We start from the raw sequence: 15,288 nt of genomic DNA on the forward strand, positions 1-15,288 counted from the left end.
TCGAAATGGCGTACAATTTTCTGGAAAAAAAAAATTGAAATCGAAAAATACAAAAACATTTATTTTATTTCTCAAATTAAAAACATAATTTTCCTTATTTTTATAATAGAACTAGTCAACAAATTTTAAATTATTATTATTTCTAGATGTTATTGTACTATCTGTTGTTAGAATGGTATAACTTTCATGATATGTGATAAACAATTTAAAAAATGAAAACATTACTCTTCTAAGGGTGGTCTTGTGGTCCTTAATCGTGGCAGTGGTCTTCTTCTCCCTGTGCCACTGTCACTCCTTCTTATGGCTGTAGGTCTCTTTGGCATGGAAGTAGTTTGAGGTAAGTTGCTATTACTTTTCTCCGTTTCTGCTTCTTCATCCACTTTGTTTATTTCAGTAGTTTGAGTTATACTTTTCCGTCTTCCTTTCAGTAGAGCTATTCTTTTCTGCGAAACATCCGTCAACATTTTTCGTATATCAACAGATGGGGCACGCGTAGGAGGTGATTTTCGTAAAGAAGTGGCGGTCAGCCTGTGCTTGCTTGATTCCTTCGAGCGCTTTTTCAGGAATTCCATGAACTGATTTTGCCGTTTTAGTTTAACTTCTTCAGGGGACATTGGGTTCACTGCGTGGAGTGTTGAGGTTGATGGCACGGGAGTAGTGCTGGTTGCAAGGATTAGGGAAGAGGTCTGTTCCGGGACTATCGCTGATGAGTTGATGATATCCTTATGCTTTGGAATAATTGATGAAGCTGTTACTGCCTTGACTAGCGTTGGTAATACTTCTACTTCAGGTGCGCTGTGGATTTCGCTAGATTTTGGAGTAACTGATGAATCCTTTTGAATCATGGCAGGCACCGATTCTGCTACTTCAATTGATGCTGGGTTAAGGATAGTTTGGTATACCTTTCCACTGTATGCAATAGTAACGTGTTCGTCTTCATTCTCATCCTCAATTTCAACTGTGTCCATTCGCCTTTCCGCCGAATGAGTATGAGGTTCTGGCGGAGGATTGTTCAGTTCCAATGGATCAATTGACTCCTCCCCATTCGCTTCAAAGGCAGATATATTTATTATTCCTGTAGGTAAAATATGCTCCTTTTTAGTAAGCTCAGTAACAGTGACTTGTAATCCGGGGAGCGATGCTGGTTTCTCTAAAGTATTTGCAACTTTGGGGGTGACTGTCTCCTCGAGCAATGTAGGTACGGTTGAAGAACTGATTACTGCTTTTTTCAGTACTGGTATAATTGATGTACTTGTGACCTGCTTCTGTTCTACATGTATCACCGTAGGTGAAGCTGTCGACAACGGCCCACTAGACTCTCCGGTAACTTTTTCTAATTCCGAAGGTAATTCTTCTGGTTTGTCCATTTCCAGATTCTTTGGAGTGGAGGACGGCGGCGCTTCCGTTACTGACAGTGAATAGACCACAAAAACCTTTTCATCTTTTTTGGCAGCACGTGCAGAAGTTTGTGGATTAAGTGTGGAAGTAGCTACTTTTGTTGGTTTTGCTTTCAAATTTGCTAGTTTGCTGTTTGGATAAACGACAACAACGTCGTTCTGCAGTTCAACATTGTCATGATTGCTTTGGTATGTTGGCTCAATAGGATCTATCTGATAGTTGATACCACTTCTTGGGTTATTAAGGGCTTCTGTATATAATATCCGATCTGTTTGATTGCGATTGTTGCGTTCTGTCGATTCTGTAATTTCGTTTCCAGTTGGACCAATATTTTCGATGCTAACTTCTGCTAATGGGGTCGATGACATAGAGACTTCCAGAATGACTCCGAAATTATAATTCCTGTTACCATCGGTATCGGCATTGCTATTTTGATTGCTTTTATCAGCGACGTTTTGATCGATATTTTTATTGTGTCCAAGAGTATCTTTCGTATGAAGCAAAACCTCATTTTGATTATTGGACTGAAGGAGCTGGACCGTAGACAAACTTCTAGAGGTAGGCTCAAAATTCTCCTCATCCGGATTAAGCACACTATCATTCAGTGAAACTTTGAGTGGTTCCCCCTCCGTAATTTCGACAGGAGTTGGCTTATTCATGAGAATTATTTGTTGTAATGTTAATTCAGGTGGTAATATAGGTGCCACAGGTTCTGCTGCCGAACTTGAAGTAGGTTCGGCTACTGTGGTAACTTCAAGCCCCTTCCCACCTTGTTGTAATTCCATTTTCAACCCAACTGAAGTTTCCGTTCGAACTTCTACTACTTGCGAAATAGGGGAAACTTGGTTTTCAGGCAATAGGTCCTTTAAAATGGTTCGATTAGTTTCTATGGATAGCTTTGGTTGCTCTTTCTGATTTATGGTTTCTTTAAGATATTCAGTATGATCGTCAATCAGATTTGACTTTTCAATTGTCGTGCTGTCAGACCTCGCTTCTTGTAAATCATTTTGATCAGGTCCTAGTGGGGGTCCCAATTGGTCCTTCTTACTAGTAGGGACAGCCAGAGGTTCTGTATAATGTGTTGTTACTTCACTGGTTTTACTTTCAAATATTGGGTCGGTTTCGTTACTTTTGTCCAATTCCACTAACAATCTGGGTTGCTCGGATCCAGCTGAAGACATCAATAAAACTTCCGTGCGGTCCATGATTGAGCCCATGGTTTCGGATATAGAATTTTCAGATTTAGATCCATTTGCAGTAATTTTAATAGGATCTACTAATAATTGTGCTTGATTTTCTTCGGAACTAGTTAGACTAGTAGCAGGCTCTGACCGATTTTGAATTTCTGTAGTATCATTTTCAGAATTTACTACATACAACGGGGTCGCAGATATAGAAGTTGAGGTTCCAGTTAGTTTAGCTAGTTCAGTGGAACTCTCCAAACGAACTTCATTTCTTGGCTCATTACTCAGAACTTCTATCAATGATTTGGGTTGATTTATGTACTGGTTTTCTGAAGTCTCAATCTCAACATTTGGCACATTTTCTATGACTTCAATTTTTGGCATTTTCTCTAATTCTTGATTCTGGGAAACAACCACCGCTTCATTATTAGGATTTTTTCTTTCAACTATTACAACTACTGGAGTTACAGGTACATTACCGTCATTTGTGAGGCTTCCAGATTTTTCAATTTTCAATGAATCCGGTTGAAGTTCTTTGACATTCGACACTGGCTGCAGTTCAGCTTCTAATTCATTGCTGGTCCGGACTCGTCGTTCAACTAACAAATCAGCGGAATCAATGTTTGGTATTTCGTTGTTTGGTAAAGTTGATGACCTTTTAAGGTCTGGATCATCTTGCTTTAAGTCAAGTTTATTCGATGGTCCTGCTACTCCTATTCCTGAGGAGACTTCATTTACGACCTCGTTAGATTTAACTGCACGGTTTTCTGTTTGATAATTGTCAGGTGTTTTTTCTGCTAACTGCTCTTTTTCATATTTTATAGAGATGATTTCATCGTTGAGCTTTTTAGGCTCAACTTTGTATATCAGTTGCTCCCTTAGTATCATCGGCTCCTCAGACGAAACAACAAGTTTACTTACAGCTATTGGCTCATCTGGGATTATTTCAGGAACCCTTTGAACAGTGAAAACTTTTACTTCAGACTGCGCTTCTCCCGGCACCTGTGATTTCTTGGCCTGCTCTAGCAACTCATATCCTGATTTTTTCATTGGCTCTTCAATAAAGTTTGCTCCAGCATTTAACTTTACTGATTTCTTGATTTCATTAGCAACAACTTCTTGGATTTTCAAAGCATCCACGCTGACGCTATAAGACTCATCCCGGAAAGTACGACAAGTACAAGAGCACATTCTGTTGTTATCCGTAGTAGTTAGATCATAACAATAAATTTTAATGTCCTTTGCATCCCCGGGGTCCCCGCATTTTCTGTATTTGGGTATTGTCCATATTATGTCAGGATCATCAGATATTCCATATAAATTTGTTTGGCACATACAAGCACACATGCGTATGCCATCACTTGTTGCTAAATGTGAACAAATTATGTCCTGACCAGTTGCGGACTTATCTGGGACAACCCATGTTCTGTTGCCTAGAGCCATTGATTCCTTGAGTTGTGACGGTTGTGCACAACTCAATACTTTTGTTGTCTTCTCATCACTGCCGTTCGCTGTATAATAGCATATGGCTGCTAAAATTAAGCTGGAAAAGATAAAAGAAATGTTAGGACTTAAATATTTAAAGTTGTAACTAATTCGGCTGGGATGTGAACAAAGTGATTACTTTGATCCAAGAGATCATTGCTCAATATTCTAGTACCAAAAGGTTAGTCCAGCAACAAATGAAATTTCTGAACTAGGTACACACAAATTAAGCCCTTAGATGCTACCCTTTGAAAGGTGAATCTACGATTACGATAATTTTAGAATGTAATTAAACAGAACAGAAACCGACCAATCAACAAACTGTGGTGTTCCCGGGAACCAGTTTTGTAAAGGCGCCTCCATTACAGCTGTTGTGCTGCTATACTTTGTAGTGGCTAATTTTGGGAGCATAACTACGTTCCGTTGAGAAGGATTAAGCTCAACTGTCGACCTAACTTATACCAAGCCCCTTTGGCGAGGCAATGTTCTAGCAGTTGAGTGAGTATTACAGCAACAGTAACCATTAGGCTACCTTCTTTGACTTCGGATACATTTATGTTGACTTTAGATGGAAGCGCAGCGAAGAACGCAGAACGCAGGAATACGACACTAATGCGTGCCACGAACTGGCGGCAGAACCTTAAGATTCCCAAAGTGCCTTCGTAGCAGACCATACGGTAAAGCATGCCTTGAGGCGAATACGAATCGATGGAGCACTGCTTACAAATTTGGTGTGAATAAGGCACATTGGTAATTCGAATGGTTCTTGTTGAAAATAATGATAACCCTTTTCTCCCAAAAATAAAATTGACATCAATTACTAGTTGAACCTCACGTTTTCTCTATACTTGCACTTCCCAAGAAGCAACTGCGGAACAACTGTGGACATAAATATTGCCGACAATGGAGCTCCAACCCCGTGTTATAATTCTTAGACCTTGGCCGTGGAATTCACCAAAAACACCAACTTCCTTATCTTACTCTTAGAAATTTACTTGAGGTTACCAAAGTATACTTTAGATACCACTAATCAGCTAGCGAGGTACAGATTGCTCCCGTCAACTGGTCCCCAAACATAAAACCATGTCCATGACTTTTGTTAGTCCTTCACTGTCTACCGATATGTCCTGGAACGTCAGTGAACAGTACACCTATAGTGATCACCAGGCAATAGTCTTTGATCTGAATAGCAAGTTAAGTGGTTGGTGGTGGTTGCTCGTCCAAAAATGAGAAGAACGTCAGGCTGATCTGCGAAAGCAATTGAAGAGCAAACATTCATAGATGTGTGGAAAGAGCCCCCATATTAGAGAGTGTATCGCGAAGGCATGCAACTTATCGATGCTGAGACGTTATATCTCCCCTAGTAGAAAGCCCAATTGCTGGTGGAATAGTGAATTGTCCATTCTTCCGTCGGCGTGCCATCGGACCAGACCAGAGAGCAATGTGTAGGATTGACCAGGAGATGAAACAGAGAGCTTAAAATGAAGCCCGAAGAAACTGTTATACAGCGAAGCAAGAGGGCAATTCTACGCCGAGGTGCGGGGTATAGACCCATGGGGAAGCGCCTACAGGATTACAATGAGGAGATTTAGAGGCCAGGCAGCTCCACAAATTACATGTCCCGATCTCCTACTGAAAATCGTTCAGCGTTTGTTCCCTCAGGAGAACACAAGGGATTACAGTCTACAGGCATCTTTAGATGTAGCTATAATACCTCCAGTAACGACGGAATGGGTACCGGGAGACAACCAAGCGCCCGGCTTCGACGTCGTTAAGTCGAGGCCAGGCATATTCGTAGAGTTGTTTGAGGCATGTTTAGCGGAAGGTTAGTGTTGTTGCTTAAACCTAGTAAGCCTCCTGGTGAAACTTTTTTCTAAAGGCCTATCTGTCTATTGGACACTATGGGGAAAATTTTGGAGTGAATAATCTACAACAGATTGCTCCCGACTGTAAAAAATTTGGTAGGCTTATAGCGCATGCAATGCTCAAAAGATGAGCGCGGTGTATAGAAAGACCGCCCTAAGAGTGCGCTGTGGTTATAGATCCATTTCGGATGAAGCGGCCTATGCGGTAGCCAGAATGATGACTATCGACATTTTGACCGATGAGATGGCACGTTTCTATGATTGACCCGATTCTTCCTCTAATCGGCAAATGAAAAACGCCGATAGGGAGCAGTTTCTCACGGGACATGGCGGTTACCGTAAATACCTCTATAGGTTTAAAGTGGATGGCTCACCCAACTGTACCAGCTGCGATGGTATTCCAGAGAACCCGGAGCAAGTTTTCTTCCATTGTCCTAAATTCACTGACGAAAGGAAGAGTCTAGAGGAGACACTGGGAGGAACACTAGCACTGGGAAATATAATTGGAAAAAATGCTTGCATGCCAGGAGAGTTGGAATGCAGTGAACGACGGGCGGATTCAGTGCAGATTATGGGAGGCAGAGGAGGCGAGAAAGTCACAATTGCGAATGCAATCTATAGGCGAAGGAAGAGGCTAGAGCCATGTCCACCCCGCGACGAAATACTTTGCGGTGGTTCCGCGGGGAAGAGGACAGGGTTTAGGGGATGTTTTAATGGGTAAAAATCCCACCCACCGGAACATGTGTACCAGTGTTTTTGGAAGATTTAAACCTCCGAAAAAAAGACAGACATTGAACCGATTTTAATAAGATTTTGGTTCACACAATAAGGTTTTTTTGCACACAAAACCTTAAAAATGCAGAGCAGTTAAGAAAGTATGTAAGCTTCTTGGAAAATTCTGAATAATTTAGTAGCGAAGAAAGCAGAAACGATCATAATGCCAAATGCATTACTCAACCAGTAAGGATTTGCAAATAAAAGATTTAAGGGGGTCATCCCGTGTGAACACCGTTTTTTCGCTTTTTTTTAGAAATTTTTTGTGAAGGTACAAATACGAATTTTTCACCATATATTTACTAATACCTTGAGCATCTATAGTAATTTTTCCAGCCCGATAAAATAGTTCATTATTGAAATACAGAGCAGCTTATACACCCATCTCCAAAAAAAGTGTTTTTCTGCTGCCACGCTAGAGGGCACTGCGATCATCTTAAAAAAATGTAAACGGCATTTTAACGTGCAGACTTTACTATAGTCCGCAAATTAGGATTATTAAGAAAAAATTTTTTTTTGGTAAATTTTGCTGTTTTTTCACAACTTCTTTAATGAATAAAAAAAAACCTACTGAATGAATCGCATTTATCCTAGTTTACGGACCGTAAAAATATGTTCTGAATAAGTCGTGAACATTTCAAAGAATTTCGTTCGATAGATTTTGGGCTATGGTGGCAACAGATTTTCAATAAGCAGTTTCGAGAAAAACGCATTTAAAAAGGAGAATGCGATTTTTAACCATAAAATCTGAACTGACCATTAATCTGCTATACCTAGTCCATAAACATTCAGTTTCTTGAAGAAACACATGTCAAGCCTTGGTTTCAATTCTTATGATTTTAGCGAAGTCGTTCGAACGTCATTCGGGTCGATAAATAGGCGTTTTATTACGGCAATCGACATAAACCTGGCATATGACATTTTACCTGTTTAACACTGGAATTTCTGAACGTCTTCGAATATCAAAAAATCGGTCTGCCCATATATTTTACACTATATCTAGATACAATTGATGTAAAAAAAAATCGATTCTTCGAATCCGACACATGGGATGACCCCATTAAGTATTAAAATTTCGACAATTTCGTTTGCCTAAGATAAGACTCTTCCCCAAAGTAGGTATGGTTCCGAAATTTAGTCCATATACCGGAAGCCCATGCATGTCATATACTGCTACGCTATTAATTGTGTTTATAACCACTAAAGAACTAAGCAAAGGAGCACCATTTGCTTACAACATAATCATAACAATTTGTTAAATGTATGTTTCCTGTTCACTCCTTTGGGAAGTATAGTTTCTCATGAAACTGCGCTTCAGTCTTATTATCATCGCACTGAATGCCGTGCAAGTGTTAAGCCTATAGTAGCGAAACAGCACAAAGATGAACACAAAAATCCTTGTTGATCGAGGTTTGAACTTTTGTTAAATGAAAACATCAGTATGATACCTTCCCCTAAAACTATTTCAATGCATCAAAGAAGAAATTTTATGAACATATTCGGTTTCATATTTTACGATTGTTATTTTAAAATAAAAAATAAATGAACAAAAAACCTCCACTAAGTAGGTGCCATCAATTTGTATAACTGAACCCTAAGTTTGGGGGTAGTTTTTGTTATCATATTTTGCTAAATCGATCACTTGAAAAGTTACAAACATATGAATCAAGGACTCCGGGGATTGCGATAACTATAAAAACGTCCATGGAATGTAATACGCGAATGGGGTTGCACTTTTATTCAAATCGACAATGAATCATTATTTCTTGTAACCTGTCCTTCAGGTTTCTATTTAATTAGTTCATCTAGTTCACCATATATGAAAATTTGCACCAGTCAGAATAATTTGAAAATGCAAAGCAGGTTTGCGTTCAAACAATAGAATTACATCACATTCCCAAAACAAAACAGAAAGCAGCTCCACTTGAATCACTAATAACCAATTAATCACTCTCTGACTTACTATTGAACCAAAATCATCTCCTATGGCATGAGCGCGCTCGCGTTTAATTTTCAAATAATCAAATCCAACTAAAAACAAAATTTAACCATCACCTGCATTTATAACATTTTTCCAATCGGAACGTGTTCAAATTTCAATTTAATTTTCAATTTTGAAACTGAAAATCGCCCGAATAAATCCATTAGAGAAAAGTTTCATAATTATGCCGGGAATAAATTAAAAGTGGCTGCGTCTCATATTTTCAACCACTTTCAACATGCCTGCACTGCTTTGCATTTATGCGGTTATCTCTCTGTTATGTGAAATTCACGCTGCCATTGAACCTCCGAAAAACGCATCTTGAATATTGAGCATTGTTAACTATGCGGACTGACCTTGCCCACTGGCATTGCATTTCTTCTGGTGGGGTTGGAAGCTACCTTACAATGGTCAGGTTTTGGGCATTTGCATATTTACATCGGTGAGTCCAAGTCCACTATCGGAGTTTGTTTATAAATCGATAGATATGGAAATTTTGTTAGCTTAGTCGAATCTTCTTTAAACTGTGGACACATCATGATGGGAGAGCCTCCCAGTCGACAAGGGCCTATGCAAAAAATGAGATATTTTAGGAATTCTTCTGGGTGCCCACGGTTACAACCAACAAGTTGAACCGGAATGAACAAACAATAATGAATTCAGTGAAAGTGAGACTAGTTTTCCAAAATTGAAGAAAACCCAAAAGGTAGAGTAATAATGAAGTTATGGACAATTACCGTCACTTAGAAGGCACATGTAAAGTTAGTAATGGAATGCATATGTGAATGCGGTTTCCCTTTAGTATCCAAACAAAAATTGGTAGGCGTAAGCAAAGCCGTCCCATCAATCGACAAGTTAAGCTCCTTTGTAGTTCTGTCTATGAAATAAATCGCTATTACACCCCCAACTTCAAATAAAAAGTTGAAATCCATGAATTTCCAAAATCTCGACTCATCAATGTTACTCTCATAGAATATGATATGTAATAACAATGTACCATTATCGTTTAACTAAACTTTAGTATTAGTTAAAATTGTAGCGCCTGGAAAATGGCAAAAAACTCACTTTTATACAGGCGAAACCATTGACTTGTAGCGTGAAGCCTTATCCATCATGTATCGAAATCAACCCAACGATGATCATGAAAGTGTTCTAGGCCTACTAAGAACTTAAATAATCCACAAATTTTTTAATGCCTGCCAGTTTTGGGTTTACTACTTAGCATCATAACCTTACTTAATCAATGTTCGCAAGGATACCCCAGATGTAATTATAAAAGAAGATGAGAAGATATCTTGAAACATACTATGCCCAGCTTCACCGTTACCAAGGAATTCAATTAACATTAATTATAAAATGGCGGTCAAAGGGTAGTATAGATCCCAGGGCGAAACGTGGATTGGTACCCACGATGGAGCATAAAACCTGGGAAATGCCTGCTGAACCAACACCAACAGTTCTACTACCAAACTCATCTCCACCTCCACGAAAAACTGCAAACGGAGAAGGACGAAGGCGAAACGGGACAAAATGTATCAACTGGTCCTTCAGGTTGGGGGTTGGGTAGGGAAAACCGATGTTACGAAGCCACGAAAGGAACCTCGGACAGGATGGATTTTACAACGACGAACCCGGCAACGACAACGGATTAACGATTTGCGAATTTTCTCCTGGAACGTGCTGCCTGTACAGACCGAATGCTGCTGAGCAGCTAGCCGATACCCTGTCCCAATATAAGGCTAAGGTAGCAGCGTTACAAGAGATGCGATGGACAGGGACCGGTTTCCTGGAGAAGAGTCGCTACACCATATATTATAGCGGCCATTCAGCAAACCATGTTCTCGGAGTAGGTTTCTTAGTCAGTCAAAAAATGAAACCTGCTGTTATCGGCTTTGAAAATATAAGCGAAAGGCTATGCACTCTGCGTTTGCGAGACAAGTTTATATATATAAGCCGCACAAACGTTCACGCCCCTACAAAGGAGGCTTTAGAATCGGAGGATACCTTCTACGAGGCAGTTGAGCGGAACCTCGAAGCCTGTCCCAAGTATGAGTATGAGTCAAGTGGGGACGGAGCCCGTATTGAGGCGATAAGTTGGCTCCAATAGCTTACATAGGGATACCAATGATAACGGACTGCGGATTTTGCAATTAGCAGTATCGGTATCAGCAAATGAGTGTTGGAAGTACCTGGTTTGCGCGGAAAGTGGTCCACGAACATACGTGGGCCTCTCCAGACGGGACCACTTTCAACCAAATTGACCACGTGCTGATTAAACACCACCACCTCGCAGCCTTGATGAATGTCAGAATATATCGGGGGGCCAATATAGACTCGGACCACTATCTCGTTGGCGTAGCGCTCCGAGCTCGAATTACGACATCACCTACAATCCCCTCTGACAATCAAGTGAATGTGAATACTGAAGCCATTCACAACACAGCCCTCCGCAAAACCTATAAGGGGGGAAATGGATACCGCAATAACCGCAGTCAACATAGATCTTGGAGATGAAGCATCAACAAATTATCTTCACAACTACCTGAAGAACAGTATCATTGATACGGCCACAAAGATACTTGGCCCCAGTCGCAAGAAAAGTCGGAACAGCTGGTTAGGCGATGAATGTAAGCAAGCTACGGAACAGAAGAATGCCGCATACCGAGTTATGTTGCATTCTCAAAGAACGCGGGCACGCGCAGAGACTTATCACGAACTCCGTCGAGCGGAGGAGCGACTTCACAGACGGAAAAAGGAAGCCTGGGAGAACCAACAAGTCTGTGAACTAGAAAAGTACAGGGAGCAACCGCACCACGCGGGGAAGTTTTACCAACAAGTCGGCGGGATGGAGCCTTATACATCTCGAAGCTCATCCTGCCGACACAAAGAGGGAAATCTGATTTCCGACAGAATGACCATATTGAAGCGATGGGTTGAGTACTTTGATGAGCTACTGAACAAATAAAACATCGACGGACAAATACTGCCACTAGCAAGTATATGAGAAGCAGTTCGAGCAATTCATCGGCTTAAAAATCATAAGTCGCCAGGAGCCGATGGAATTACAGCCGAATTAGTTAAATATGGAGGCGACCAATTACACCAAGTGGTTCATCAACTTGTGCTCAAGGTATGGGACAGCGAATCAATGCCTGACGATTGGCAACGAGGCATTATCTGTCTCATACATAAAAAGGGAGATAGCACACCGTGCAGCAATTATAGAGGTATCACATTGCTGAGCCCAATACGCTCAGAACATCATTGGCCCATATCAAAGAAGCTTCACTCCAGGCAAATCAGCAACAGATCAGATTTTCTCTCTGCGGCAAGCGATGAAAAACTGCTGGAATATGGACAACAGTTGCACCTCTTTTCATCGACTTTAAACCCGCCTATGATAGCATAGCCAGGGTAAAACTGTACACAGCCATGAGAGAATTTGATATCCCGACGAAATTGATAAGACTGACTAGGCTGACTCTGACCAATCTGCGAGGCCAGATAAAAGCAGTAGGATCACTCTCATGACCATTCGACAAACAACGGTCTACAATAAAGGGATACCCTATCATGCGTCCTCTTTAACCTGGCCCTCGAGAAAGTGATCCGTGATGTTGAGGCAAATGCAAGGAGTACGATCCTCTTTTAGTCCACCCCACTACTGGCCTATGCTGACGTTATCGACATCATGGGAAGAACGGCCCGAGACGTACAAGCTGCCTTCATCCAGATCGAGCAGGCGGCGCTAGATCTTGGGCTGCACATCAATGAAGGCAAGACAAAATATATGGTGGCAACGTCAGTACCGAAAACCAACCAACCAACAACATCAAACCACAGTGGTCAAACGGGAAGAATAAAGATTGGAGACTACAACTCTGAGACCGTTGATAATTTCGAAAATCACAACCGGTAATAGCTACGACAATGAAATCCGCGCATGGTTGTTGGCAGCCAACAGAGCCTATTTCAACTTACAAAAACGGTTCCGCTCGAAACGTCTCACCATAGGGTCAAAGCTCTTACTGTACAAGATAGTGATCTTGCCAGTTCTCATGTATTCCTCGGAGACTTGGGTTCTTAGCAAGAAAAATTGCGAACTCTTGGCCGCGTTCGAGAAAAGAATCCTTCGCAGGATTTTTGGCCCCCTACATAAGGATGGACGATTCCATAACCTACATAACGACGAAATCTATGAGCGATACCATGACCGTCAGGTTGTGGATAAAATCCGGCTGAATAGGTTACAGTGGGCGGGTCACTTAATCCGTATGGATGAGGATGATCCACCCCGAAAAGTCTATAAGGACAATATCTATGGTAGAAAAAGAAGACGAGGCAGACGCTGCCTGAGTTGGAGCGATGGCGTGGGTCAGGACGCCAGACTGCTTTTAGGGATGTCGAATTGGTGGACCTCGGTGCAAAATCTTGAGTTCCTTATTAACGCATGCCTAGACCGGATACCGGTTGTTGCGCCGTTGATGATGATAACTAGGTTATGGAACCGATCATGGTATCGATATTCAACCACAATTTTGTTCCGAAATTTCTTTATAAAAGGCAGTGTAAAGCATTGTCAACCTTGCAGAACATTTCAGTTTCTTTTCTCTAACCTTTGTTCGCACTGGTGGTAGAGGACTTGCATCGTGGCTGGATGCCAGACACCAACCGACTCAGCTATGAATGAGGACCTGAGTCAAATCAGGGTAATAATCACTAGCGAGCACAATGCCTACAGAGTACCATAGTCATATAGTGTACCGCTACAGTTTTAAAGTGAATTATCGCACCAACTATTATTATTGTTAGCAGAACTGAAAAAGTGAATTTCTAATTGCGTATTGACCTCAGAGGAAAAAGGATCTACGCTTGAAATTATGAAAAGAGGCAAAGTCAAAGGAACCAAACTGGACGACGTGACAGGACCAGCATATTCTCGGGATCGGAATGTGAAAGTAGCTGTCAAGCTCCACGGCGAGAACTTCAAATACGTACGCGCTACGTGTGCTACTGGAGGCAATGCAGAAGATAACATCCAAGGAGGAAGGGCTGCCCTTGAGACAATTACAGAATTTCCAGAAGAGGGACCAAATTACAGTATTCAAGGATATGTCTAACAAGGGAATTGGGATGAACCTTGTCATCGAAGATTACACCCAAGACTTGAAAGGAGCGTAGAAGTGGGGGATGTAGAGATTGTCCACCAAGAGTAAGACGTTGGGAGAAGGGGGTGTTAAGTTAGTAACACAAAATTTCAGTATGCATAATTTGTTTGGGCAAATATCATCTGCACATACACCAAATTGGGTAAACAGAAAGCTTGACTGATTGAAAAGGACGCTGCTTGAATAAGAAAGTCAATATGATTCGTCCTTGCATGAATGAAAACAGCTTTTACGGTTTTCCAATTCTTATTTATCTTTGCCTTTAATTTTATTCATTGTAAAATTACATAAATTCTTTAAACGACTCAAAGACTCCTCTTTTGGGGGTGATGGCAAAGGAGTTATTTTGAATGAATGAAGTCGACTGGCTCCTTTGAATTTCCCAATGCAGCGCACATTGCATCCTAGCAGCGAATCAAAATATGCAAATTGTATTAAATCTGGAAACCAAACAAATCGGGAACTTACCACTCTCTATGTTGGGCAACTGGGCGTCTATTTCATAAAATACAACCTGCAAAACTGGGCCCGATTCATTTCGCAAGAAGACAATTTGCTCACACGGGAATTTTCCTTGCAAGGTTCGGAGCACCTTTCCTGTGAAATGATTAAGTGAAATAGTGAAGATTGTTACTGACATGAAGCATCTCAATCCACTAGCAGAGCTGGCAAGGAGCCATACTTACCATAGACTTCATACAGCAAATTGCTATCCGCGTACAGTTTATTCATTTTTATCGCAAAATGAACATTTCCTGTGATCAGTATAAGATCCCGATTAACATCCTTCCTCGGATTACTCCTTTCTCTACTAGACTCCGGCCTGTCCTTACTTTGCCCTCCATGCCCCACAGAGCCTGAAGTAGGTCCTTGCATCTTTTTCGCGACATTATTTAATTGCAATGCAGGTAAAAATGAGAAGCTTGAGTCTTTCGATGAGTTTCCGTTGGCAGCCTGAGGTTGCTTCCTTTCCTGCTTTAGTGGGGACGTAGCTCTTTTCCGGGATAGGTTGTTTAGAGTTAGACTTGAAGACTTCGGTTTCGACTGAAAAAATCCTCCTGTTTGAACCTTTTGAGGGACATTCACTAAAGGCAAAGCTAAGTCAATTGTAGGAAAAGAACTGTTTGCGATATCTCTACTGAAGTCTTCCACGAATTTATGCATGGAATTTTCGTTTTTGGTTTTATCTAAAAAATTAACATTTTTTTAAATGCCACAATGTTTCTAAAGTTCCTTAAAAAAGTTTTCTTACCGCCATCCTTTTGCTTCATAAACTTATCGCCAAAACTCAGCATATTCACTAAGCGGATCTGGAAATGTGTATGCGAAACGACATCCGGCATTTGATACTTTCAGTTCGAGACTCGCTAGATATTGACGTCTTTTTGTGATGGAATTGTGGTTTAGGTCCCCGAACTTGCCAAAATTTCAGA

General features: G+C 41.0%; 2 protein-coding genes across 2 annotated transcripts; both read right to left on the reverse strand.

Moving 5' to 3' along the window:
* Nucleotides 1-221: 221 nt before the first annotated feature.
* LOC119654101 lies at nt 222-9,223 on the reverse strand. The gene is made up of 2 exons (XM_038059265.1): nt 9,126-9,223; nt 222-4,125 (listed from the first exon to the last, which is right to left on the reverse strand). Exons 1-2 carry the CDS (start codon nt 9,221-9,223, stop codon nt 222-224), a joined length of 4,002 nt encoding a protein of 1,333 aa, XP_037915193.1.
* A 4,878-nt stretch (nt 9,224-14,101) lies between these two features.
* LOC119654102 lies at nt 14,102-15,181 on the reverse strand. Its single transcript, XM_038059266.1, has 4 exons — nt 15,108-15,181; nt 14,542-15,042; nt 14,324-14,452; nt 14,102-14,259 (listed from the first exon to the last, which is right to left on the reverse strand). Exons 1-4 carry the CDS (start codon nt 15,148-15,150, stop codon nt 14,102-14,104), a joined length of 831 nt encoding a protein of 276 aa, XP_037915194.1. The 5' UTR covers nt 15,151-15,181.
* Between the last annotated feature and the right edge of the window lie 107 nt (nt 15,182-15,288).

Source organism: Hermetia illucens, chromosome 4, assembly GCF_905115235.1.
Source record: "Hermetia illucens chromosome 4, iHerIll2.2.curated.20191125, whole genome shotgun sequence".
In the NCBI taxonomy this organism is placed as follows: Eukaryota; Metazoa; Arthropoda; class Insecta; order Diptera; family Stratiomyidae; genus Hermetia; species Hermetia illucens.

Coding starts and splice junctions, on each gene's coding strand:
- LOC119654101 (XM_038059265.1), bottom strand. CDS start 9,223: ATGTGTCCACAGTTTAAAGAAGATTCGACTAAGCTAACAAAATTTCCA. Junction 4,126..9,125: donor GTGGACTTGGACTCACCGAT/GTAAATATGCAA, acceptor TATCTTTTCCAG/CTTAATTTTAGCAGCCATAT.
- LOC119654102 (XM_038059266.1), bottom strand. CDS start 15,150: ATGCTGAGTTTTGGCGATAAGTTTATGAAGCAAAAGGATGGCG. Junction 15,043..15,107: donor TATGAAGCAAAAGGATGGCG/GTAAGAAAACTT, acceptor TTAATTTTTTAG/ATAAAACCAAAAACGAAAAT. Junction 14,453..14,541: donor TTTGCTGTATGAAGTCTATG/GTAAGTATGGCT, acceptor ATCATTTCACAG/GAAAGGTGCTCCGAACCTTG.